The 27,020-nt window shown below is 36.5% G+C and overlaps 1 protein-coding gene and 1 non-coding gene across 2 annotated transcripts; both read right to left on the bottom strand.

The window, feature by feature from the left end:
* Positions 1 to 2,687: 2,687 nt before the first annotated feature.
* LOC111560625 lies at positions 2,688 to 2,794 on the bottom strand. Its single transcript, XR_002742628.1, has one exon. It is a non-coding gene; the product is annotated as a U6 spliceosomal RNA (small nuclear RNA).
* Positions 2,795 to 5,355: 2,561 nt separating this feature from the next.
* Positions 5,356 to 13,639, bottom strand: CENPW (centromere protein W). The gene is made up of 3 exons (XM_003986533.5): positions 13,345 to 13,639; positions 7,508 to 7,621; positions 5,356 to 5,499 (listed from the first exon to the last, which is right to left on the bottom strand). The coding sequence occupies exons 1-3, from the start codon at positions 13,468 to 13,470 to the stop codon at positions 5,473 to 5,475; spliced, it is 267 nt and encodes an 88-aa protein (XP_003986582.1). The 5' UTR covers positions 13,471 to 13,639; the 3' UTR covers positions 5,356 to 5,472.
* Positions 13,640 to 27,020: the final 13,381 nt, after the last annotated feature.

Raw genomic sequence — 27,020 nt, 5'->3', positions numbered from 1 at the left:
AGCAGAAGCAGCTGACCTGCTGAGGCAGAACTTGGGCCTCTCCTGAGTGCAGACAGCCATGTACAATGGAGGAAGAGACTTAAGGGCAATAACAAAATGATTTAACTGGTGATCTGTATGTGGGACAGTCCATTCCCCGAAGTTTATCCCAGGGGGAGAAAAAGTGTGGAAGGGATTTTTCTCTAAAGAAATTAAATAAATTACACAGAAGATTAGGCCACTAGGATGGCTGTACACACCTCATCCATATATAAGGAGACTCTGAAAAATATAAAGAAAACACCAGACTAGCTAGAAACTTGGGACAAAAAAAAATAATAATAATAATACAGTGATGAGTACACTGGGTTTTCTTTTTCCCATTTCTACCCTAGACTGGATATTAGAGAAGCTGGCTACTCAGAAAACACCAATAAGCACAAACAAAAGAGGGAAAACTGAAAAGCCCTCTAAAAAGCTACTCTCTCTAACCAAAAGACAAGAAAAGGGGTATCCAAGCAAGACAAAAATTGAAGACAATAACCAATCTATTCCAGCCAAATACAACAGATAAAAACTGTAGCCTCCACTTCTCACTCCCTTCAGCAACAGTCAAGTAGACAGCCTAGACTTCTACTCTTGCCAGAATATAACGTAGCATTCCAAACCCTGCTACCAGGGTGATGTCAGAGAAGACCAAGTGAGAAGCTAGTAATTTCAGTTCATCTTGAGCCCAAAATTTCATCTACGACTAGCACTAACAAGGAACCCCATCCTCTCCTTGTTGGTGAGGTATCAGAAACCTACTGGAGAGGCAGGACCCTTACCACTCATCATGGAAGCACACCCTCACAGTCAGCGAAGACCAGAAGTCTGGTATTTCATTCTCATGCTGTAGGAAAAAAAAAAAACTCTATCCCTTCCCCATTGGGTGGTCAGAGACTAGTAAAGTTGGAACTTTTCATCACTGCTCAAGGGTAACACGGCTACCGTCCCACCAGAGGAATACAAGTGAATAGCAATAATAAAATACCTCTCCCCCTCCCAATCAGGATGGTATCAGCAAAGACCCAGTGGGGAGCCTAAACTCCCACCTCTACCCAGCAGTAACAACAGACAGCTCCTTCCTTCACCATCATGGGCTATCAACAGTGGCTAAGTGAAGAACCTGGACTTTTACTTCCACCAGCAGTAACAAGGCAGTATCAGGTTTTATCCACCAGAAGGGTGCCAAAAAAGTCCTGTTTTGAATAAGATCCAGTCTTGTAACATAATACCCCAAATGTCCAAGTTTCAATTAAAAAAACACACAGAATACCAAGAATCAGCAGATCACAAACTGAATGATAGAAAACAAATGTCAACACCAAGATGGCACAGATGTTAGAATTATCAAACAAGAATTTCAAAGCAGCCATCATAAAAATTCTTGAATAATTACAAACATACTTAAATGAAAAAAAAATATGAAGTCTCAGGAAAGATATATAAGATAAAGAAGAAACAAGTGAAACTTTGAGAACTATAAAGTTTAATAACCAAAAAAAACCCTCAATGAGTCAACAGTAGAATGGGGAAACAGAAGAAATAAGCAGTGAATTTGAAGACAGAACATAGAAATTACCCAATCTGAACAGAGAAACAGACATTCCCCCCTTCCCAAGAAAAGGCCTCAGGAATTTATGGAACTTAAAAAAAAATCTTACATTTGTGTCATTAGACACCCACAAAATAAGATGGGGCTAAAAAGTATTCAAAAACATAATGGCTGAAAATTTCCCAAATTTGGCAGAAAAACATTCCCAGAGTAACCTCCAGATAGGATATATGCAAAGGCATCCATGCCAAAGCACATGGTATCAAACTTCTAAAATATGACAAGAAAACTCTTAAAAGTAGCCAAAGATACAAAGCATTAATTACAGATTTCTTTCATCAAAGAGTATATAAGCCAAAAGGAAATGATACAGTATTTTTCAAGTACAAAAGAACAGTCAAACCAGAATTCTCTATCCAGTGAAAATATGCTTCAAGAATGATGGGAAAATCACATCCTAAGACATTCGAACAGGGGGGTGCCTGGGTGGCTCAGTCAGTTAAGAGTCTGACTTTGGCTCAAGTCATGATCTCCTGGTTTGTGAGTTCCAGCCCTGTGTTGGGTTCTGTGCTGGCAGCTCAGAGCCTGGAGCCGGGAGCCTGCTTCAGATTCTGCGTCTCCCTCTCTCTCCGCCCCTTTCCACTCATTCTCTCTCTCTCTCTCTCTCTCTCTCCCAAAAATAAAATATTTTAAAAAATTGAAAAAAAAGACATTCAAAGAAAATTTGTCACCAGAGACCTACCCTAAAAGAATGACAAAAGGAAGTTCTCTAAACACAAAGAAAATGATAAAAAAAGTGAAATCTACAAGACAATGATGAAGAAATCAAAGATGTAAATAAACATAGAGACTTTCCATACCATATCAATGGGTTGGAACATTTAACATAGTTAAGATGCCAAGTCTTCCCCAGACTGATTCACAGGTTTAATCCAATTCCTATCAAAATTCTGGCAAGATTTTTTTTTTTTTTTTTTTTTGTAGATACAAACGAAATCATTCTAAAATTTATATGGAAAGGCAAAGGAACAGAAGAGCCAAAAAAAAAATTTTTTTTTTTTTTTTGCCAGTTTTCAACAAGCATTCAAGTCTTTATTTCAGATAGCCATTTAAAAACACGGACAGCTTCACGAATCTGCATGTCACCCCTGTGCAGTGGCCATGCTAATCTTCTCTGTATCGTTCCAATTTTAGTATGTGTGCTGCCAAAGTGAGCATGAGCCAAAACAATTCTGACCAAAAATCATGTGAGAGCAATCACTCCAGATGATTTCAAGACTGATTATATGGCCACAGTAATAAAGACTATGTGTTATTGGTGGAACAACTGAGACAAATTAATGGAATAGAGAACTCAGGACCAGCCCACACAAGTATGGCCAACAGATCTGTGACAAAACTGCAAAAGAATGGACGAAATACAGTATTTTCAAAATAATGGTGCTGAAATAATATCTACAGACAAAAAATTAAATCTTGCCCTAAACCTCACACCTCATACAAAAATTAACTCAAAATACATCAGAAATTAAAACATAAACTATAAAACTTGTAATAAAAAAATTAATATAGGATAAAATCTTTAGGACCAAGGTCTTGGGAAAGACTCCTTCAACATTACACCAATACCATGAAAAGGCAGAGGGTGAGAGGGTGAGGGGAACCCAATTAAGTTGGAATTCATCAAAATCAAAAACTGTTAGGGCACCTGGGTGGCTCAGTCAGTTAAGAATTTGACTCTTGATTTCAGCTCAGGTCATGATCTCACAGGTCTGTGAGAATAAGCCCAGCATTGGGCTCTGCTAGGTTTATTCCACAAAGAGCCTGCTTGGGATTCTCTCTCTCCTTCTCTCTCTGCCCCTCCCCGGTTCAAACTCTCAAAATAAATGGATAAACATTAAAAAAAAAAAAAAAAAAAAAAAGCTGTTGATCTATAAAAGACCCTGTTAAGAGGGTAAAAAGCAACAGAAAATATTGCAAACCACATTTCTGACAAATGACCCATACCTACAAAAAGTTCTCTCAGAATTCAACGTTGAAAAAAAATCCAAGTAGAAAGTAGCCAAAAGAAATGAAGAAACATTTTACCAAAGAAAAAAAATGGATGAGAAAGAAACATATGAAAATATGTGCAATATCATTAGCCATTAGGGAAATGGAAAAAACCATGAGACACACTCTCATCAAAACAACTTAAAATAAAAAATAACAATACAAATATTTATGAGAATGTGAAGAAACTGGACCTCTCATAAACTGATGAGAATATAAAATGGTACAGCCATTCTGGAAAATAGTTTGGCCATTTCTTTTTTAAAAAATAAACAAACGTACCATTCAACCTAACAATCACACTCCTGGGCATTTATCCCAAAGAAATGAAAACTTCTATCTGTATAAAAACTTGTACACATTGGTTCATAGCAGCTTTACTTGTAATAGCCAAAACCTGGAAATAATCAAAATGCCCTACAATGGGTGAATAGCTGCACAAACTGTGGTACATAAATACCATAGAATACGACTAAGTAACAAAAATGAACTGATATATGCAGCAACTTGAATGGATCTCAAGGAAGTTATGCTGAGTGAAAAAAATAAATAAATACCCAAAAGTCATAGCCTGTATGATTCCATCAAAATGACAAAATTATAGAAACAGAGAAGAGATTGGTGACTGTCAGGGCTTAGGGACTGGAGGGGAGGAGTGTCCATAGAAGGCTAGGCGTAAGTATAAAAGGACATCATGGGGGTGCCTGGGTGGTTCAGTCGGTTGAGCATCTGTGACTGCGGCTCAGGTCATGATCTCACTTTTGTGAGTTCAAGCCCCGCGTCAAGCTCTGTGCTGATGGCTTAGAGCCTAGAGCCTGCTTTGGATTCTGTGTCTCCCTCTCTCTCTGGCCCTCCCCTGCTTGCACTCTGTCTCTGTCTCTCAAAAAGTTAAACATTAAAAAAAACTTTTAAATGAAGAAAAAAAAAAGGATAGCATGAAGGAGAACTTTCTGGTAATGAAACAGTTCTGTATCTTGACTGCAGCAGCAGTTACACAAATCTACATATGATAAAATGGTACAGAATCACACCCACACTATGCTAGTATCAAATTCCTGGTTTTGATTGTCATACTTCAATATTTAAGATATAACCATTGGCAAAAACCTGGATGTAGAGTACATGGGGACCTCTCTGTACTATCTTTGCAACTTCATATTGCAATCCATAATTATTCCAAAATAAAAAGTTAAAAATAACTATCAGGTGATACACAAGAACTTCTAACAGATTCCTTCGAGGAAATAAAACACCTATCTATTAAATCTACTTAAAGAAAATAAGTTTGCTCTGTTATTTTTTTGGCTCAGGAAGAGAGACAGGTTTTGAAAACACCTCACTGATATTTTCAGTTGAGAAATGTCATTAATAGTGTAAAGTAAAAATTGCATTGCTTATATGAAGGCATTAAAAAGTTAAAAATTAGTGTTAAAATGTACTCAGATTCACTGCACATTGTCTTTAGAAATGAAATTGATTCCATAGTTAATTGTAACAAAATCTAAATCCATATAAATTTAATTCTAAAATCACATCTCTTCAAACTACTTTATATAGTAAAATATTATTTTTGTTATGTAAAACATTTGCAATACCAATAAAGTGGAAGTAAAATGAGGCCACTTAAAGTGAATGAAATGATTCCTCAAAAAAAAAAAAAAAAAGTTATACAGTCCTAGGTGTTAGAGATATTCCAATATCAGTAAAAAATATACAAATACACACAGTCCACAACTAGCCAATATTTTAATATACAATTTAGCTGATATATAAAAAGTGCTTTCAAGATCTGTTACCACCTAAAATAATACATCATATAATTTTCAAAAATGGTTCTTTGACTTCTAACCTCTGCTCTTCTTTAGAATTACCTGTGAGGGGGAAAAAATGAAGATTCATATTATACACAAGGCAAATAAAACAGAATTCCTCAACAAAATGTTAAATCATCCTATGTGTATAATATGCAAGATTCTGAATTTGTAAAATACAATTTAGAAGGTGATTAGGGAATTTTTTGCCTTATAATGGTCCTAGACTTCCCTAAAATAGTCTACTTCTCTCAAAAAATGTGAAACATGCAATTCTCAAAATTTGGTTTTATAGTCACTTCTGAATGTCAATTTCTTCAAACGTAAGCCAAAAGTACCCAGATTAATGGCTCCCAACTTGATGAGGTTTGTAGACAATTTAGTAATCCAGGGAGTTAAAGAATGTTCCAAAAGTCGAAAATCCTATTATAAATCAAGCATTTAACAACTATAAAACAATGCAAATCCACTGTAACACCAAATTTCTTACATTTGAGCTGGAATCATATCAATTTAGAGACCAAGACTAGTCATCTTATGCTAAAAAGCTCATTAGATAGACAATTTTCAAAATATATAGCCCATGAGAAAATAAAATTAGATCTCTAGCTGTAAAAGACAGGAAGCATTAGACCAAAATATATCCAAAAATTTTTTTAAAGAATATACCTACTTATAGGTAAGTACACCTATAGTTAATAAAAACAAACTATAAATTTTAAATGTGCACATACACTCTTCAAGCCCTTAAGCTTTGCTTTTCACCTGTAGAAAAAGACTTATATTCACTTTAATAGTCTAGAAACTTATTGGAATATAAGATAATTGAAAGCCCATAAAAAAGTATCAGGGCATGTACATTTCTAAGCTTCCACAGACGCCACCAAGTAGGTCTATATCCCAGGCCAGTAACTTCTCTGGTTCTACACGTTAGTACCACAAAAGAAAGTACAACATACTCAAATTTACAAAATGCTGAGTATATTATACACTCAAATCTTTAAAATACTAAGTTAAATAGAGTTCAACAAGTTTCTTTACTGCTGCATCTCATAAGCTCTTATAACTTTACATAAATACAGTTACATAAAGATGATAACACTGTGGGAAACTGGATAAAAGGTACATGGGAACTCTATTATTTTTGCATCTGTGAGTCTATAATAATTTCAAAATTAAAAAAACATTAAACAAGTCTACCAAGAGGTAGACTGTCAAAAATAAGTCTTTCTCCCACATCATCCCCCAGTCAATCATGGTTGTCAATTTCTTGCGTAGTATTACAGAAACAACCTTTATATAAAATATTGTGACTATTCAAAGAGATATAGTATGTCATCTAAATTTATCTGACCCCCAAAGCATTTTATGATGGGGCATCTACTAACATCAAATGAAAATAGTGATCTTGGGATATATTTGGGAAAAAACTACCCTAGGCATCATACTCTTACATTGTATAGAAATGCCAGTAAGACACAATCCTCTCTGTTTATATTAGTGATTTGATTCATAAGTCATTTGAATGCCAAAGTTAGAAAAACAAATAATTAGGAAAATTTTAAGTGATCATGAAGTTCTCATAAATTTTGAGGTGATAAACCCTGTCAACTATATACGGCCTACTATTAAATCATACAGATTAGCAGCCAAACATTTATCTTCCCCTAAGTAATGATAAAGCAGTGGCCACGAATCTTTCCATCAGAAATCCACAATATAAACATATAGAAAAAGAAAATCTAACTCCATAATTAAAACCCATTAACATAAAAAGCCAAACATCCCTCTGCGGTAGGCAGCTGCCTAGGCTGCCATGTACCTAGGCAAGTGTCACACCACTAGGAGAAGTGGTGACATAACCGGTTGGCATTCTGGGCCTGGTTCATGCCAACTCTGTTGTTAACTATACCAGGATGCCAGCATAATCGAAAAAAAAAAAAAAAAAAAAGTCAAGCATCAACTCAGTCAACAAAGCTGAATAAGGAATCCAAATCAGACAGAAGGGATACACTAGAGGATATTTTTTAAGTTAATTCTTGCTCAAGTAAAGCAAGTCAGATTTTACCTTTGCTGCAGCCTGTACATGCTCCTTTTTAATGACTCCACACTTATTCTCAAAAGCACTCATCCTGGACTCTTCTGCTAAACGCTGAACAAACAGTAAACAATTCAGGTGCACCTTGAAAGAGAAAATTCAAAAGGGCTTTTAAACTCAAACACTGATACTCTGAAATAATGGTTTTTAAAAATAAGATTCCAGGGGTGCCTGGGTGGCGCAGTCGGTTAAGCGTCCGACTTCAGCCAGGTCACGATCTCACGGTCTGTGAGTTCGAGCCCCGCATCGGGCTCTGGGCTGATGGCTCGGAGCCTGGAGCCTGCTTCCGATTCTGTGTCTCCCTCTCTCTCTGCCCCTCCCCCATTCATGCTCTGTCTCTCTCTGTCCCAAAAATAAATAAAAAACGTTGAAAAAAAAAAATTAAAAAAAAATAAATAAATAAGATTCCAAAATTTAATGTTGTAATATTTACTAGTATAAGTTAATTCACTAACACAAAATTCAATTTAATATAAGTCCAACTTAAATTCAACACAAAAGAGACTTAGTCATTGCAATACATGAAACAAGGCTATATAAGGCTGACCAAAGGCCAGAGATGATACCATTTATTGTAAAGCATAATTACAAAGTTTATGTAGGACTCTATTAAGTAGCAAATATTCTTCCTTCCAGTTCCAAATAAATTTGAATTGATAATGGAATTTCCCAAAAATTTAAAATCAAAAGGTATCAACAATTATATTTAAAGCTAATCATCTCTCATGCTATAATCCAAGGGCCTAAGATATTTTAATCAGATATTTAATTTGAAATATCTATTCAAAAACATGTTAGAGGCACCTGGGTAGCTCAATTGGTTAAGAGTCCAACTCTTATTTCAGCTTAGTTCATGATCTCATGGTTCTTGAGTTCAAGCCCCACATCCAGCTCTGCACTGACAGCATGGAACCTGCTTGGGATTCTGTCTCCCTCTCTCTCTCTGCCCCTCCCCTACTTGTTCTCTACCTCTCTCTCTCAAAAACAAGTAAACATTTTTTTAAAAGGTTAATAATTGAAATATTAAAAGTTTACTGAAAAGTATATATATAAAGGTCAAGTTACTTGTCATCCAACATATCAAAATAATCATATCTACTACTACTAATCTTTAAGGCTCTTTTTAAGACATTAAAATAGATAACATAAGCAGATAAATATTAATCATTTAGGTACAGCTAGATAATATCTTTAATATATTGGTCATTTATATAATATTATATGATCTTTGCAGTAGAACAATACTCATCTAATATTTACTATCTTGTTTACTGCACACAACCACTCCTCCACAGTTCACTAAACATTAAATAACTAGATAATGTGGTGTTTTAAATTTAAATATTATACAGAAATCTTTAGTAGCTGGTTTTAGACATTTAAGAATGTGTTAGTGATATTTGGAAAAAATAGAGGAGATTGGGAATTTAAATTTAATGAGATAAAGAACCTATGGAAAGAGATAGTCCTTTGGTACTTTTTTTTGATGTGCTGTCTTAATTCTCACAAGAACTCTAGGGTAAAGCACCCAATTCTGATTCTTTACGTAATGCCCTGTCATTCAGTTCTTTTTTAAACTTCTAATGATAGCCCATTTCCTTCTGCAGCAAAAACATTCCATAATACGGCACAATTTCCTGTTAATCTAGATTTCCTACTTCTAAAGATATAATAGCTTCCAGATATGCCCAGGATAAATTCCTTAATACTAACCCCATTTGACGAGGTTTTCCAGTTTCATCTCTCGACATTCTCAGCTCACAGTTCTATAGTAAGTCTTTTGAACTTCTTTTGGTATTCAAATACAACCTTGCCTACCGGCATCCTACTAGTTTGTAGACTTCTCTGAAAAGTCCAACTACCCCCAATTTGTAAGGTTATGCACCCTGAACTTCTCACAACTGTACACACTACATACATTATGCAGCAATTTCTCACCTGTCTTCCTCAATGTACTATATAAGGGGAAGAACTATGTCTAATTTCCCCAACATTGTATCCTCAGTGATCTTTAGCCATTTACACACACACACACACACACACACACACACACACACACACACACACACAAGGTAGTCAACAATTAGATCTGTCCATCTCTCCACAAATTAGGCAAAAAAATTTTTTTAGTCAATCTGCAATGAACCACGCTCTGTTTTGGAGAACTGATGGGTGTCAGAGAGAAGGGGAATGGGGGGATTGGAAAATGGGTGAAGAAGTATAGGAGATACAGGATTCCAGTTATGGAATGAATAAGTCACTGGAATGAATAAGTCACTGGAATAAGTCACTGGAATGAACAAGTCATGGGAATAAAAGGTACAGCTCAAGAAATATAGTCAATGTATTGTAACAGCATTGTATGGTGACAGATGGTAGCTACATCTGTGGTGAGCAGAGCATACACACTTGTTGAATCACTATGTTGTGCATCAACTATACTTCACTTTTGAAAAAATGAAAAGGCAAAAAACAAAAATTCCCAAACTGCTTTGAGATTTAGTTCACCCTATTAACCTATGTGGAAAGACCTGCCTTATAAACATGAGCCACAGGTACTGAGACAAATTAATATTACTTTTTTTAATGTCACAGAATTTTTTTTTTAAGCAACCTAATCCTCTGTCATAAAACAGTTAACTGAGTGGTGCCACTCAAATGCACTAAGGTTTAAATTAAAATGGTCCTAACAAAAACAAATTTTAAGGTATCCCACAAGGCACTCAAACTTCAAAATGACCATTCTATCAAAAATTTACTTGGGAAAAAAAGTCAGTTTGCTTGAAAGATAAAGCGAAAGATAATTTACAAAGAAATATCCATTCCTTTACAGTGTCAATTGGCCAAAAGACTGGGCCAGCCTGATTTCCTCCTCCCTTCATCATAGAACTTTTCAATTTTACACAAACCATAAGCATCCAGATATTTGCACAGCATTACTAGTGAGAAATCTGAAAAACAACTAATCCATGAGAAAGCTGAACAATTTATTCAGATTAATAGATGTACTCACCAGTACTGGACATGGGGATATCCAATCAAGTCATAAATTAAAACAACAAAAAGCCAGTGCAGAAGCACTATGAAATAACACAAAGACTTTATGAGTAAAATGTTATAAATAATAATCAACCCACATTAATTACCATGCATTCCCAACACTAGTTGTATACTCATAATACTCAAAGTATTATACCAAAGAGTAGGAATACAAAAAGTTCCCACTTCAAAGTCCCCATCCAATGAGAGAACCAAACCTATACGAAATTAAAGAGAAACATTTGTCCATAGATGATACAGAAAGATAAAGTTGGTCCTAAGATTAAGGAGGACTCAGGAAGTGGCTGGCATTTGAACTAGATTTTGAAACTGGGAGTTTACCAAGTAGAGTGAGGACATCTTCAGGTAGAAGAAATACTATATACAAAAGACAACCTTACAAAAGACAACAATACTATATACAAAAGACAAACCTATATACAAAGTAGATTGGTTTTGAGGCTCCTGGCTGTGCTCAGTTGGTGGAGTGTGTAACTCTTGATCTTGGGGTTGTAAATTTGAGCTCCACGTTGAATGTAGAGATTATTTAAAAATAAATTCTTTAAAAAAAAGTGGATTAGTTTTCTTTTAAAGATAATGGGAGACAAAAAGGATATGTATGGTTCCTTATTCTCAAGAAGATGCATACCACACTGGGAGTCAAAACTGACATATGAAACTTAGAGAACAGTGCCAGAGTCTCAATAGCTAAACTGTAATCACTGCTATCAAAGTTCAGAAAAAACAGATCAAAACTGACCACCATAATTGTAGAAAAGTTTATGGATGACGGGGGACACTTGCTGGATAAGATTACAAAGTGTCAAAAGCAAGCAGAAAACCATAAGCAAAGAAACCAAGGTGATGGATGGCATATACAAGACAGTGAAGGAGAACCAACACAAGCCAAAGACAAGCATACAACCTAGGAATAGATGCCAACAGAAGCCTCCTTTCCTCTACCACTGCAACTGCTTGACATTTCCCTTGTCTCCTACAGCACCTGGATCCCAATCCACAATAGAGCCCACCTGTCCATGGATCACTTTGAGGCAGGCAGCTCAGGAAGGGATATGGGAGGACTCTGACTACTTGAGAAATTTCTGCCAAATAATCTGCTCCAGTTTGTAATCTCATAGATATTCTGGAGCAGGTACATTTCTTCCCCCTCCAATTAGAAACCCAGCACCAATGAAAACTCCAGAATAAATTCCTTAAAATGTTCTGCAGATCACTTTATTTAATCCAGCTCATTATGCTATTTTACCATTGGGGGAGAGGGGCATTCAAAATTGTATACATAAGATGACTCTTGAAAAACATATTTTTTTTTTAATACAGTAGTGTAAATGCATTTTCTCTTATGACTTTCTTAACATTTTCTTTTCTCTATCTTACTTTATTGTAAGCATACAGTATGTAATACATATACAAAAAATGTGTTAATCAACTGTTTTATGTTACCAGTAAGGCTCTGGTCAACAAGAGACTATTAGTAGTTAAGTTCTTGCAGAGTCAAAGTTATACATGGATTTTCAACTTTGGGGGGGTGGAAGGGGTCATTCAAGGGTCAACTGTATTGTCTTTTCTTACAGGGTCTCAAAAGGGATAAAAAAGAAGGGCAGGAGATATCAGAAGGGCTACTTTTCCCAGAAGAAAAAAAAAAAAAAGCTATTTTGGCTTCAGAAACCAAATAATGGAAAAGTGAAGACAATTCTATAGTACTCTAGCAAATACAGAAACGCTGCACTTGCAGGCAACAGATGGGAAGGCAGTTAGTGAATTTGGGAAGGCTACAGAGAAGAGTTGAAAACACCCAAGGTAGCTTAAGAACAGATAGATGACACATTCTGAAGACATTCTCCAAGCCATATATCCTGGCTACCCACAATTCTTTACCTTGACTTCCTGGAAATTAGGTGCCCACTTACAATGGCTCCTTTACTCAAAAAGCTCGTGACAAAAGGGAGGAAGTGCCTCTTTTGGTTTAAACCTAGGGAAAGAGTGTTTATTCTGCTAGAAAACAATATGCTCCAGGCATACAACATAAAAACTCTCAATTTATTTCAAGATAGAAATATTACACAGTGGTTTTGGTTATGGTGAGCATTATGCTGCAGGATTATGAGTAAGATAAACAAGTTTTACTGGTTTGCCTTGAAAACTCAACTAACAGGTGCTCTGTTTGTCTAGGAAAATAAAGTCACAGTTGAAAGCACACTGCTTACAAGTAAACTTAGATCAGTGTTCTTTAATAAGTAAGCTAAAGTAGAGGAAATAGGGAAATATGTTTGGTTAACTAAGTAAAAATGGAGGCAAGGGAGAAAAGCAAGGAAGGAGGTACACATTTAAAAGCCATGTCAGTAATACCCTTTACAAGAGATAAATATAACCCAGCCTGAATTCCAGATTTTTTTTTAACTGTATCTTTCATACCTTTCTTAAGTACACTTAAGCGCAGTACCAGACTGTGCTCTGGAAAAGTGATATGTAAAAGCCAAAAGCAGAAATTAACGTTAGTTTCCGTAAGATGATGTGGCTAATAGCCTCCCGTAAAAAAGGTCCGGATATTTATACTTCAGCGGGCCCCGGGACAACTAAGCGTCATACGAACTGACCAGCCAAACCGGAGCAAACCTGCCCTAGTCATTGCTGAAAACGCCTTAAACGGAGGCCTGAAAGAGCTGGGGTGGCGAAATAAAACCTGGGGTTTATTTACTTTACCTTTCCTTGCCCCACTCCCACCCAAAAAAGGGACAGAATCTCACCAGTAAGTCGCCACTTGTCTCTAGACGAAGGTGAGGCTTCTGTCGCTTGAAGACGCGCTTAAGAAAGCCCCGGGGAGCCTTCCGTTTTATCTTCTTTCTCTGGGAGACTGTGGTCGAGGGCGCCATTCTCTCCCTCAGGCACTAGCCGCCTCCGCTACCAAGATCCTCCTGGCACCGCACTGAAATTCACACCCGAACGGACAGCAGGAAGCACCCAGCCGCTGGGACACTCCTTCAGGCCCTATACCCAAGCCCGAACGTTTGAATCCGCCGCCAAAAGAGTGCGCCCGGCGCTCGGTAGTGACGTAGGCTTGGCGCAAGCCCCGCCCCCGGAGGCGCCAGGGTAGAAAACACACTCCTCGGTGGGGGCCCAGGGATGTCATTAAAGGGCCAGGCTTCCGTACTTCGATTTTTGTGTAATATCAGCGCTTTAGAACTATTTCTCCTGTGTTTCACAGAAGTGTTGAGAAATTATGGAAAATGATTGTATGCCAAGGCAGTTACACTTACTGAACCTAATACCAGCGGACTGAGAAGTAGATGAATAAATGTTTGTGATGTTTTATCAGGATTCCTGAAGAAACAATGCTTTCCTAACAAGACATGATTTTCTGATATTAATGCCTAACAATTTACACATTTACATAATTTCATTTGATCTTACTTGAGGTCTTTTATGACTCTAGCTTTTCTTTACAAATGCTGCTCCTTTTCATTTTAAGGCCCCTGCACTTAACCTTGCAATAAATTCAGGTGTAGTTTAAGTGCTACCTCATTGAAATCCTTGCTATTTCTCCCAATTAACTTTTTTATCTTCTGTGCTACGGGACACTAGTCCCTAAACTTTATTGTGCATCAGTGAAGCACCACTCTCAGGGGTTCTGATTCAATAGATCTGGATGGGACTTAAGAATTTGCATTTCTAACTAATCAGGCCATGTTGGCACTGCTAGTCTGAGGACCACACTGAGAACACTGTGATTTTCATTGTAATTACCTCTAATACTATACCTGTAGTAATTATTGTGATTTCCGTATCCACACAGTTGATCGTTCCACTATCTGGCCTCCCATTTCCAAGGTCTTCTCTCTGCCGATGATGCTATCTTTCACCCTATCATCCAGTCACACCTACAGTCATACATTAGGCCATGTCATCACCAAATACTATACCTTTCCATATTCACAATTCAGTTGTCTCACTCTTCAACCTCATCTATCTTTTCAACTCATTCCTGCCAGTATCCCAACTCCAACAATTCTTAGACGACACTGGGATAGTAGTCCTCTTTCTTTCTATTCCTACCAGACCCCAAACCCTACTCTTCTCCTTATCCTCCCTCCTACAGTCCGTTGTGCATTATTATAATATTCCCTTAAACTTTGCCTTAGCTCTGTAGCCATTCTTTTTCCCTTTATACTCACCTGACAAACCTCCATCCCTGCTTAAATTACAATCTCAATCTATTCTGTGCTTGCATCTGTGAATTGATATTGGCTTAATTAAAATACACAAGACAGGTCTGTGTTGGGTCTTAATTTAAATTAATGACCATTCAAGTGGGTTTTAAGTATTTCCGGGAGTCTTTTGCTCTTTCTGAAGTCTTTTCATTCACCCATTCTTTTCCTCAAACCTCCCTTCACTCCTATCCCATCCTCACCCTCAGTTGATAACATTGCTTCACTCACAAAACAGAACCATCCCATAGAGACTTTCCACATAATCCCACCACCATATCTATCCATCAATCTCCACTTTCTCCCACTGATGAACTATCTATGACCACTCCACTTAGGCCCTAGATCCCTGTCCTCTCCCTTTCTTAAGGACATTCTCTGGCAATTCTCCCTTCTTCTACTTCATGAATTTTCCTTCTTTGTTGATTTTTTTTCCATCTGTACACACACATTCTGTAATATCTCTAGCCTTTTAATATCCCTTTTTAGATCCTATTTTTAGCTACTGTCCTTTCACAGAAAAACTAGAAAGCATTGGCTACATTTGATGTCTCCAGTTCCCTTTCCTCCATTCTCTCTTGAAGCCACTGCAAGTTGAAGTTTTATACCCATCTCTGTAGCAAATTTGTTTTGGTCAACATAATTAATAACACTTTAAATTCAATGGTAAAATTCTGAAACTTCAGTTTATTTGACAAACAAGGAGTATTTGCTGGGTTTTATGATTCTTTCTTCCAGGAAACATTTTCTTTAATTTGATGCTATTCTCTTTTGGTTTTCCTCCTACCTCATGGCCCTTCATTCTCCATTTCTGGTTTCTCCTTGTGTACTTTATCTCAAAATACTGAAGCACAGGGCTCAGTCCTTAAATTTCTCTATCTACACTCTCCCTATGTGATCTTATCCAGTATTTTTACTTTAAATACCAAATTTACATCTCCAGCTAATTCTCTTTCCCAGACATGTATATCCAATTCTCCACCAGACTGGAATTTTAGTAATCTTAATTTAACATACCCAAAATTAGCTCTTGATATGCCCGTATATTCCAAATATCCTCACACTAACTTACCTATCACAGCTGATGACACTTTCATTTTTCCAATTACTAAAGCCAAAATCTTGGAATCATCCTTAGCTCCTCTCTTTCTCTCACCCCACATTCAATCTTTCATCAAATTTCATCAGCTCTATTTGCAATATCTGATAACTTTTGGCCAAGTCACCATGATCTATCACTTGGATTATTGCAACACCCTCCTGACTGTGTCTCAGGCTGCTGTTTTCCTTAACAGAAGAGCCAGATTTAACTCAGATTATGTTACTCTTTTCAAACCCCTTCCATTTCCATCAAAATAAAAGTTTCTACAATGACTTATGAGGTCTTACCTGCCTTTCAAGTATAAATACACTTACAAATGCACAACTAACTCTGACTTTACTTACCACAATTAAGCAACTCAAGCTTCTCTAACTGTATTCGCATTCTTGATAGCCTTCAGGCACACCTGAAATCCATCAAATATACCAAACACTCCTCCATCAAGTATTCGCATTTACTATTCCCTCTGCCAAGGATACTTTTTCCTCATTTATCTGCAGAAGTGTCTCCATCACTTCCTTCAAGAGTCTGCTCTGACAAGTATCAGAGACACCTCCTATTTAAAATAGAAACTCCAGGGTTGCCTGGGTGTCTCCGTCTGTTGAGCATCCAACTCTTGATTTTGGCTCAGGGCATGATCCCAGGGTCTTGGGATCAGGCTTCACGTTGGGTTCCAAACTAAGCATACAGCCTACTTAAGATTGTCTCTCTCTCTCCCTCTGTCCCTCTCCCCTGTGTGTGCACGCTCTTGCGCTTTCTCTCTCACACACGTGTGTGCGCTCAAATAAAAAAAAAATAGAACCCCCCCACATGTAAACACATAAAAATCTAGACACACCCATACACATATGCACAGACACAAATCCAACAGTGTGCAAAAGCTGACTTATCCTCCCAGAACTTTGTTCAATGACATGATGTTGGTAGCCAAAAGTATTTACACCGTGGGAATTGGCAAATGCACAAATCAGGGTTTTGGGTTTTTTTTTTTTAGTTTTTGTTTTTCTGGAAAGGAAGTTGTTAAACGTTTACCAACATAACACTGCTGATCTAAATATACTAACACTGTCTGTGGTTTATTTTTGTCAACAGCACTTTCCACTATCTAATATTTGCTTCTGTGTAGAAAAAAATGTTATAGTAGCTTTATTTATGATAGAAATAATTGGAGACAGTTAGTATTCATAAAGAGAGGAATGGAAATATCTATTGTCATATGTATTAGTTTCCTAGCATTACTGTAACAAATTACCACAAATTTAATGCTTCAAAAAATACAACTTTCCATCTTTCAGTACTGCAGGTCAGAAGTCCTAAAATCAGTGTCAGAGTGCTTTCTTCTTTCAGGAGGCTCTAGGGGAGGGTCTGTTTCCTTGCCTTTTCTAACTTGTAGAGGCCATTTCTGTTCTGCCCAAGGCCCCTTCCTCCACCATTAAAGCACATCACTCTACCTTCTGTTTTGATAAGCACATCTTTTTCAGACTCTAATCTGCCTGACTCCTTCTAAGAACCCTTGTTATCACAATTGGTCTACCCAGATAATCCTGGATAATCTTCTCATCTCAAGATCCTTAACTATGATCACATCTGTAAAGTCTCTTTTGCCAAGTAAGGTAACATTTTCAGATTCTGGAGATTAGGACATAGATATCTTTCGGGGTGGCATTATTCTGCCTACTACATGATCTCTTCCTGGACTTGATTCTACAGAACTGTTCAACAGAACTTTCTTCAGTGACAGATATGGTCTATATCTGCTCTGTCCAACACAATAGCAATATGTGGCTATTGAGCATTTGAAATACGGCTACTATGATTAACAATATTAATTTTATTTAAATATAATTTACATTTACATTTACTAGCCACATGTCACTAGTAGCTACCATTTTGGACAGTGCAGTTAGGGCAAACTAACAAGTAATTTTCTGTGATACTTTGGTAGGTGAGTGGAAGCCAAGAAACAGGATTCAAAAAGGACTTTCAATTTATCTGCATTTTTCATACTTTCTACAACGAAAACACTTTGTTATTAAATGTTTACACATTTTAAGAATATTGAAGTAGAGGGGCGCCTGGGTGGCGCAGTCGGTTAAGCGTCCAACTTCAGCCAGGTCACGATCTCGCGGTCCGTGAGTTCGAGCCCCACGTCGGGCTCTGGGCTGATGGCTCAGAGCCTGGAGTCTGCTTCCAATTCTGTGTCTCCCTCTCTCTCTGCCCCTCCCCCGTTCTTGCTCTGTCTCTCTCTGTCCCAAAAATAAATAAACGTTGAAAAAAAAAAAAAGAATATTGAAGTAGAGTATAAGGGTAATAATTTATGTATTTATCCCTGTAATGAAACATAGGGCTCAATTAATTAGATAGGTTTCAATTAATTAGAACTCTAGCCCATACAGCTAGAATCTTCCCCCAAAACTGAAAATGTCTTGAGTGATGACAGCCCTAAGTCCAAATTCAGGGAAAGTAAAAGGGAATCTAGATAGAAAGACCAAGATCTGGACAGGAGTAGCATTGACGCCAGAAGGATAGATACATCACCTTCTTTATCCCAACCAGTCCTTCTAATGTAAACTTTGCCTTCATTTGAAAACCACAGACCTCTTTGACACTGCTGTTTACTTTGATGTTTACAATAATAAAATTTGTTCGAAGAAAATTATTTAGAGATCCCCCACCATGCTACTCTAAGGCATTGGTATATATGAAAAACAATTAAAAATTTTGAGAATTTTTACCTTTTTTTGATGATGACAACTGTTGATGTCTGCTAAGGTCATTTTTAAATAGGGATGCATTTTTTTTTCAGAATCTACCCTAAGAAAATTATCCTAAATATAAAATCCATTTTATGCACAGAGATTTTAAAAATATTTTTTAAAACATGTTTGATGTGTATACGTTTGGGCACATCCATCCAGCTGTGGCCATATTAGAAATGACATTTATGAAAGATTTAAGCCTAAAAGAAGGTGATTTTATTTTATTTTTTTAATGTTCATTTATTTTTGAGAGAGAGAGAGAGAGAGAGAGAGAGAGAGAGAGAGGACAGAGCCCGAGTGGGGGAGGGGCAGAGAGGGAGGGAGACACAGAATCCAAAGCAGGCTCCGGGCTCTGAGCTGTCAGCACAGAGCCCAACGTGGGGCTTGAACTCACGAGCTGTGAGACCATGACCTGAGTCGAAGTCAGACGCTTAACCGACTGAGCCACCCAGGTACCCCCAAGAAAGTGATTTTAATGGCAAGTGGGAGAAAAATACCTGTATACCAAGTTAAAAATAATATGACTCCAAGAATATTGAAAACATGTACACACACACACACACACACACACACACACACACACACACACACACACACACTACATTGGGAAGAAATATACCAAAAATGAACTTAGTTTTACATAATGGGAATATAGATAATATTTTTTATTATTTTAAATGTCCAATTTTCTACAATAAACTTACTTTAAAAAAGAAATGATGAGATATTTCATATTTTAGCTAATTGATTTTATATAGTTGAAAATGTTTACAGAATAAATTTCATTTAAATATTTCCCTAAGAAAACTATTTACATTAGAAAAACTTTAAAAAATAATTGATAATACTTTCTGATATTCAACAGAATCTTGGAAAATAATTTGATTTTGCTTTTCATATATTGTACTAATGCACACATATGAAGTCTGAAACTACATAATGTATTCCTCTGAATTAACATTTTTGAATATTTTTTAAGTTAATTTATTTTGAGAGAGAAGTTGTGAGCAGGGGAGGGGCAGAGAGAGAGAATCCGAAGCAGGCCCCACTCTGTCAGCATGGAGCCTGATGCAGGGCTCAAACTCATGAACCATGAGATCATGACCTGAGCTTTGAAATAGGATACCATATTCCAAAACAAATGGACTTTGCTAGGAAATATTAAGTGGAAATAAAAATCAAAACTTGGGGCAAAAACTACATTGCTAACATAATTTTTCTATGACCCCTGTTTTTACACTAAGAACAACTGCCACTAGCACATGATTTGGAATAGAACAGGGCAAAAGAGAAATACTTAAATTTAAAAATTTTACTCAGCTGGTAACATCAAATCATCAGGATTTTTTTTTCCTCTTAATTTAGTGACTTCAGGAAGTTTTCAAATTGACACTGCTGTCCACAGATAAATTATTAAGGATTCTGTGAGAAAATGATATACATCAATTGGCTAATTGTCAAGAAAAGAAGAATAAACTAAGTACTCTTTCCAGGTAAAAGTTTTTTGTCTTCTATCCCTAAAACAGTCACATTTTTCTGGTGGGAAAAAAAAAGAATTTTTAAGCAAATGTGAAAAATTCCAACATAATTTATTATTTAGCAATTTTTATTAGAAAGTAAGGGGAAAGGGTGCCTGTGCCTGGGTGGCTCAGTTGGTTAAGCATTCAACTCTTGATTTGAACTCAGGTCTTGATCTCAGGATCTGTGAGTTCAAGCCCCACATTGGGTTCTGCCCTGACAGCGCTGGGCCTCCTTGGGATTCTTTCTTTCCCTGCTCTCTCTGCCCCTGCCCTGTTCACGTTCTCTCTCTCTCTCTCAAAATGAGTAAACTTAAAAAAAGAAAGAAAGAAAGAAAGAGAGAAAGAAAGAAAGAAAGAAAGAAAGAAAGAAAGAAAGAAAGGAAGGAAGGAAGGAAAACTAGGATGAAGTGAAAGAAATAATACACCTCCCTTCTTCCACTTCAGGCTTCTCTGTTGGGATCAGGCATAGGACTGGGAGAAAGAAGCTTAATATTGGGTAAAAGTTTAAAATTTTTATTATTTCTCTGGACTGAATTGTAATGGTGGGTAATTATGAGACTAGGCTAGATTTTTTTCTGATCAAAATAGAGGGTTTTTGAGTTTATTACCAAAGAGAGGCAGTAAAATCCTGAGATTTCCACTTAAGAATAAAGGAACAGGTTTGGAGGGAAACAGGAGGAAGAATAAAGTTAGTTTCTGCTTACACTCCATCAAGTCTTTCTTGTTCAATAATCTTAAGTCATTTACCCCCAAAAAATGATAAAAATAACATAATTTGTGCTTACCATGTACTCAGAACTGCTCTCAATACCAAACACACGTGTGCTCATTTAATCTTCTCTAGAATTCTAGAGGTAATTACTATTGTTATCCTCACTTACAGAGAAGGAAAGAGAGACCCAGAAATAACTTTCTAAAATTTACACATTTAGTGGAGATAACATGTGATTTATCACAGCAAAAACCTGGGAACAACATAAAATGTCCAGTTAATTAAACATAGTCTGTCCATGGACAGCCATGCACTCACTTAAAGCAATGATTTTAAACACCAGGTAGAAATATGTAAAACTATATCTTAATATGGTCAAGGAAAACAGTTAAAATATTCTATTACTGGTGGTTTAGTTTATACATATTTTGTTAAAAATAAAGTTTACAAAAAATGGCTAGAACAAAAATCACAAAGTGTGGATGAAGGGTATTAATTTTGAGGGTGATTTTTTCCCTCTGTAATTCCCATTTATTTTAAGTGGTAACATTGCATCTCTATAGAAAGAATAAATTAATAAAATGGAAAAAGTAATCCACTTGAAACTTTTTATCAAAACTAGTCAAGTAGTTTATGTTTTAACATTTGACCTAAGCTAGGTTTTTAGTATTACGAGACTAGAAATGACAATAACAAAATTGTCTTATTCAATATTGAAAATTAATTTTTAGTATGGCCATATACTTAAAGTTGATCTTCTGTGAGCACATCTGTGTTTGAGCAAGAACAAAAGAGGAAGCAGAAGTGTGGTACATACCCCCTTTCCTTAATACACATACCACATCACATCTATTCCTTTGAAGAGAACTCTGATACGTGATGACACCAAAATGTACATTGAGGTAGAAAATGCTACCTGTATTTGGGCTACAGTGTGCCCAGCTAAAAATCAAGGAATGTATAATAACTGGAAACCTTTGACACAGAAGGTTTTAGTGAGAGCCAATATAATTTGAAATTAGAAGGGGTTTTGAAGTCAAATAAACTAGAATCTGAGTACAGGTCTATCTTAGCTTTGAGACCTTAAACAAGTGGCTTACTCTCTCTAACCATGATTTATACTATCTGAAAAGGGGGAAATACCTAATATTATGACTAGAGTATACATTTGTCCATATAATATATAACTGTATAGTATAGTTTTGGCTGCCTTCCTATTTTGGCAGGAAATAATTGTTGTGAGTGTTATAAAGCTGTCATCACACTATGTGACACATGTTTCTGTTTCCATCAAGCGCTCCTATTATAATTTGTTATTATGTTCTGCAAGTTATCTTCTGACCAAAAATTAATCATTCAATTCTACGATTAGTTCAATTATCATACACCAAACATAAAGATGTAGTTTTTGTGTTTTTTGTTTTTAAGTAGACTCTGCACCCAATGAGACGCTTGAACTCAGGACCCTGAGATCAAGAGTCACATGCTCTACTGACTGAGCCAGATAGGAGCCCCCATAAAGATGTATTTAAAAAAATTTTTTTTTGCATTTGACTACAAGCGGGTAATGAAAACAGTATCCTTGTAATATCCTCCAAAACCCAAGCTTCTATTCTTTCTACCCATCTACCTCTGTAGATAAATTTCTAATGAAAAATTAGGGAACATGTAAAGAAACTAAAAAGCAGCAGCAAGTACAAGAGAAGTAATAGATATCTGAAGTAGATCCTCAAAAACACCAGATAAAAAAATAATGGACGATAGAATATAAAATAAATACATTTAATTTTTTTCAATTAGAAACTAAGTTATTACAAAATATTAAGCCAGCCATATTTTTCAAAAATAATATGGACGATTAATAAATTTAAAGAGTATTATTTCAAATTAAATGATTCATTATACAAGGGATTAGAAACAGTAAAATAGGAAAGTAGTGACTTGTAAATTGAGGAAATTACAAAGTGATGGAAAATATGAAAGAGAATTTTTTAAATAAGGAGGAAAAAAAATTGGAGTTCAGGAGGAAAGCATAGACAGAATGGAAGAAAAGAAATATTCAACAAATAATGGCTAGTATTTTCCAGAACTGAATTTTTTTTTACTTTCAAGCAACATTATGCATCTCAAGCAGGATAAACAAAATAAAATCCATGCCTCAAAACAAGTTAGAAAAATTCCTGGATACCACTGACAAAGGAAATATGTTACATGCATCTAGAGATTCACCACAGCCTTCAAAAGATGAAAAACAAACTGAGGATATAAGTAACTATAGTTTGTTAGAGAAGTCAAAAGATAATGGAATAACAACTTCAAACTACTTAAGCTAATTAGACTTAACATATAATTTTATACCTCAACTATCATTCCAAAATGAGGGCAATATAAAAGACATTTTCAAACAAACAAAAAAATGATCGTTACCCTCAATAGGTTTTACAAAGACAATGTCTAAAGCATGCCTTTCAGGAAAAGAAATTCAAAACAGAAAAAAGAGATTGGATGATTACACAAGTGAGTAAATCTAAGCAAACACTGATTCTGTAAGATAATAATAATATTCAATTTGGGAGAATTTGAGGGAAGTTAAATCCTCAACAATGGTGACATGTGAGGTAGGAGGAAGAATGATCAGAATGAAAATAGTGTGATGGTCTTCTATTTGGGGGAAGGAAAGTAAAAATATATTAAGTATGTATATAAAATATTAAAGGATTAAAAAAGGAATAGAAGATACAACTTCCACTCAAAAAAAGAAAAAAGAAAAAAAAAACAGAGAATCTGGGAGGCAGGAGTCAAGATGTGGAACAGCATGGAAGCTTTTTGTGTGTCTTGCATCCATGAAATACAGCCAGACCAACACTAAACCATCCTACACACCTAGAAAACTGATTGGAGGATTAACACCAACCTGAACCACAGAATTCAGCAGGTACGCAGCGCAGAGAACTGAACTTGGGGAGCAAGAAGCCGCAAAAGGTAGGGAACTGCTTTTGCAGGCAGAGAGAGGACAGAGACTAGGGTGGGGGGGAACATATAGGAAAAGCACCCCTCCCCAAAAGCAGCTGGAGAGAAAGTGGAAAATTGGAAACAGCCACAGGGACTAAACTAAAAAGGGAGAAAGGAGAAAGGAGAGGGTTTAAATTCCATTAAGACTGTAAACAAGGGGAGCACAAAGGCTGCAACTCTGCAGCTCGATACCTGGAGGTGCTCTGGTGGGAAGAGCAAATCCCCAGGAACAGAGGGGTCAGAGAGGTTCTCAGGCCACACGGGGAAAAGCAGTTCCACTGCTGGAAGGACATTTGGTAGAGACTGTTGAAGCCACCTGGTCCCAGCAGACCCCGTAAGGCAGCCACATTCACTGGTTCCGGGGCAAGGTCATTAAGGGTGAAGCCTGGTGCCAGATGTGTGTTGTGATTTTCCATAATCCCTGAAATGCTGCGGCTACACTGTCTCGTGAACATTTTCTGGGACAGGCTGGCACCTGGCCACAGTCTGGGGGCACCAGGAACAACAGGGTCCAGTGGGCGTTCCTGGGTGCAGCCGATATTCAGCCATTGCTCATTCGGCCATTGCTCAGTGAGACCCTCCCACAGAGGGGTGGAACAGGTCACAGCCGCAGTCCATCAGAAATTAGGGGCCAGGAAAAACAGCCGCATCTGAGACAAAACTTGTGAGAGAGGTACTGCCTAGGGCCTGGTCACGGAGACTGAAAAAGCAGGGAGTAGACAAGAGCTGAAGACAGAGGACAGGTGCGCGATTGCTGATCCAGGAGAACAGACTGGGTAGCTGGGTGGCACCATTTTCACAGCTCCCGCGCATGCGCATACACACCTACAAGTTCCGCAACAATCCACCCCAGAGGGCTAGCAGTGCCGTCTAGTGGAGAGAGAGCTGTTACACCAAGCCTTGCCCAACTGGGCCAACTTCGCTTTTCAAGAACACAAGTTTCACCGTGGGCTTAGTTTATGGACTATAAAGAGATACATAGACTGACTTCTAGGGGAAAACAAAGCAATTTCAGTCCTACTTCAATCTGTTAGCAGGTTCATCTATTCAGTTTTCTTTCTTTTTTTTTTCTTTTTTCTTTTTTTTCTTTCACAATTCTTTTTCTTGAACACAAAAAGAAAAAATTCATTTTTATTTTCAACTTTTATTAAACATATCTTTAATTTTTATTACTATATTTTTTACTTTTGTGTAAATTTTTTTTCAAATTCTACTTTACTTCCATCATTTTATTTCAGTCTACTTCAGTGTATTCACCTTTTCAAATTTTCAAACAATTTCCTTTTTTTATTTTCTTTTTCTTTTTCTTTTTTCTTTTTTCTGTTTTACATTTTTCTTTTTCTTGAATGCAGAAAGAGAAAAATTTCATTTTTACTTTAAATTTCTATTAAAATTTTTCTTATTTGTTTTCATTACTATATTTTTTGCTTTTATGTAAATTTTTTCAAATTCTATTTTACTTCCAACATTTTATTTTAGTCTACTTCAGTGTATTCACCTTTCAAATTTTCAAACGATTTCTCTTTTCCTTTTTTTTCTTTTATTATCTTTTTTCTCTTCTTCATTTGTTTTCTTTTTTCTTAAATACAGAAAATGAAAAAATTCATATTTATTTTTAATTTTTATTAAAAATATGTTTCTTTAAATTTCTTCTACTATATTCTTTATTTTGTGTATATTTTTTCACATTCTATTTTACCCCTACCAATTCATTTTAGTCTACTTCAGTGTATTCATTTTTTTCAAATTCTCAAATGATTTCTTTTTTTTCTCCCCCCCACCTTTTTTTTTTTTCGAATCTGTCAAACCAGTTTCAACACCAATACCAAAACACACCTGGGATCTAGCATCATTTATTCGATTTGTGTGTGTGTGTGTGTGTGTGTGTATGTGTTCATGTGTGTGTGTGTTTAATTTTTAATTTTAATATTTCTTAATTTCAATTTTTTATTTCAATTTTTCTACCTCATTAATTCCTTTTCTCCCTTCGAAATGACAAAACGAAGGAATTCACCCCAAAAGAAAGAGCACAAAGAAATGACAGCCAGGGATTTGACCAACACAGATACAATAAGATGCTGGAACCGGAATTTATAATCATGAGAATAAGAACACTAGCTGGAGTCAAAAAGAGATTAGAATCCCTTCCTGCAGAGATAAAAGAAGTAAAAAATAGCCAGAATGAAATTAAAAACGCTATAACTGAGCTGCAATCACAGATGGATGCAGCAGCAGGAAGGATGGATGAGGCAGAACAGAGAATCAGCGATACAGAGGACAAACTTAAAGAGAATAACGAAGCAGGAAAAAGAGGGAGATGAAGGAAAAAGAGCATGATTTCAGAATTAGAGAAATCAGTGACTCATTAAAAAGGAACAACATCAGAATCATAGGGGTCCCAGAAGAGGAAGAGAGAGAAATAGGGGTAGAAGGGTTATGTGAGCAAATCATAGCAGAAAACTTTCCTAACCTGGGGAAAGACACAGACATCAAAACCCAGGAAGCACAGAGGACTCTCATTAGATTCAACAAAAACCGCCCATCAACAAGGCATATCATAGTCAACTTCACCAAATACTCAGGCAAGGAGAGAATCATGAAAGCAGCAAGGGGAAAAAAAAGTCCCCAACCTACAAGGGAAGACAGATCAGGTTTGCAGCAGACCTATCCACAGAAACTTGGCAGGCCAGATAGGAGTGGTGGGATATGTTCAATGTGCTGAATCAGAATAATATGCAGCCAAGAATTCTTTATCCAGCAAGGCTATCATTCAAAAAATAGAAGGAGAGATAAAAACTTTCCCAGTCAAACAAAAATTAAAGGAGTTTGTGACCACTAAACCACCCTGCAAGAAATTTTAAGGGGGATTTTCTGAGGGGAGAAAAGATGAAAAAATATATATATACATAAATACCAAAAGCAACAGAAGATTAGAAAGGACAAGAGAACACCACCAGAAACTCCCAACCCTACAAGCATCATAATGGCAATAAATTCATATCTTTCAGTACTCACTCTAAATGTCAATGGACTCAATGCTCCAATCAAAAGACATAGGGTAACAGAATGGATAAGAAAACAAGATCCATCTATATGCTGTTTATAAGAGACCC

The sequence above is a fragment of the Felis catus genome, chromosome B2, assembly GCF_018350175.1.
Source record: "Felis catus isolate Fca126 chromosome B2, F.catus_Fca126_mat1.0, whole genome shotgun sequence".
Lineage (NCBI taxonomy): Eukaryota > Metazoa > Chordata > Mammalia > Carnivora > Felidae > Felis > Felis catus.
The sequence above is the reverse complement of the archived record's forward strand: the minus strand, read 5'-3'. Positions and strand labels throughout refer to the sequence as shown.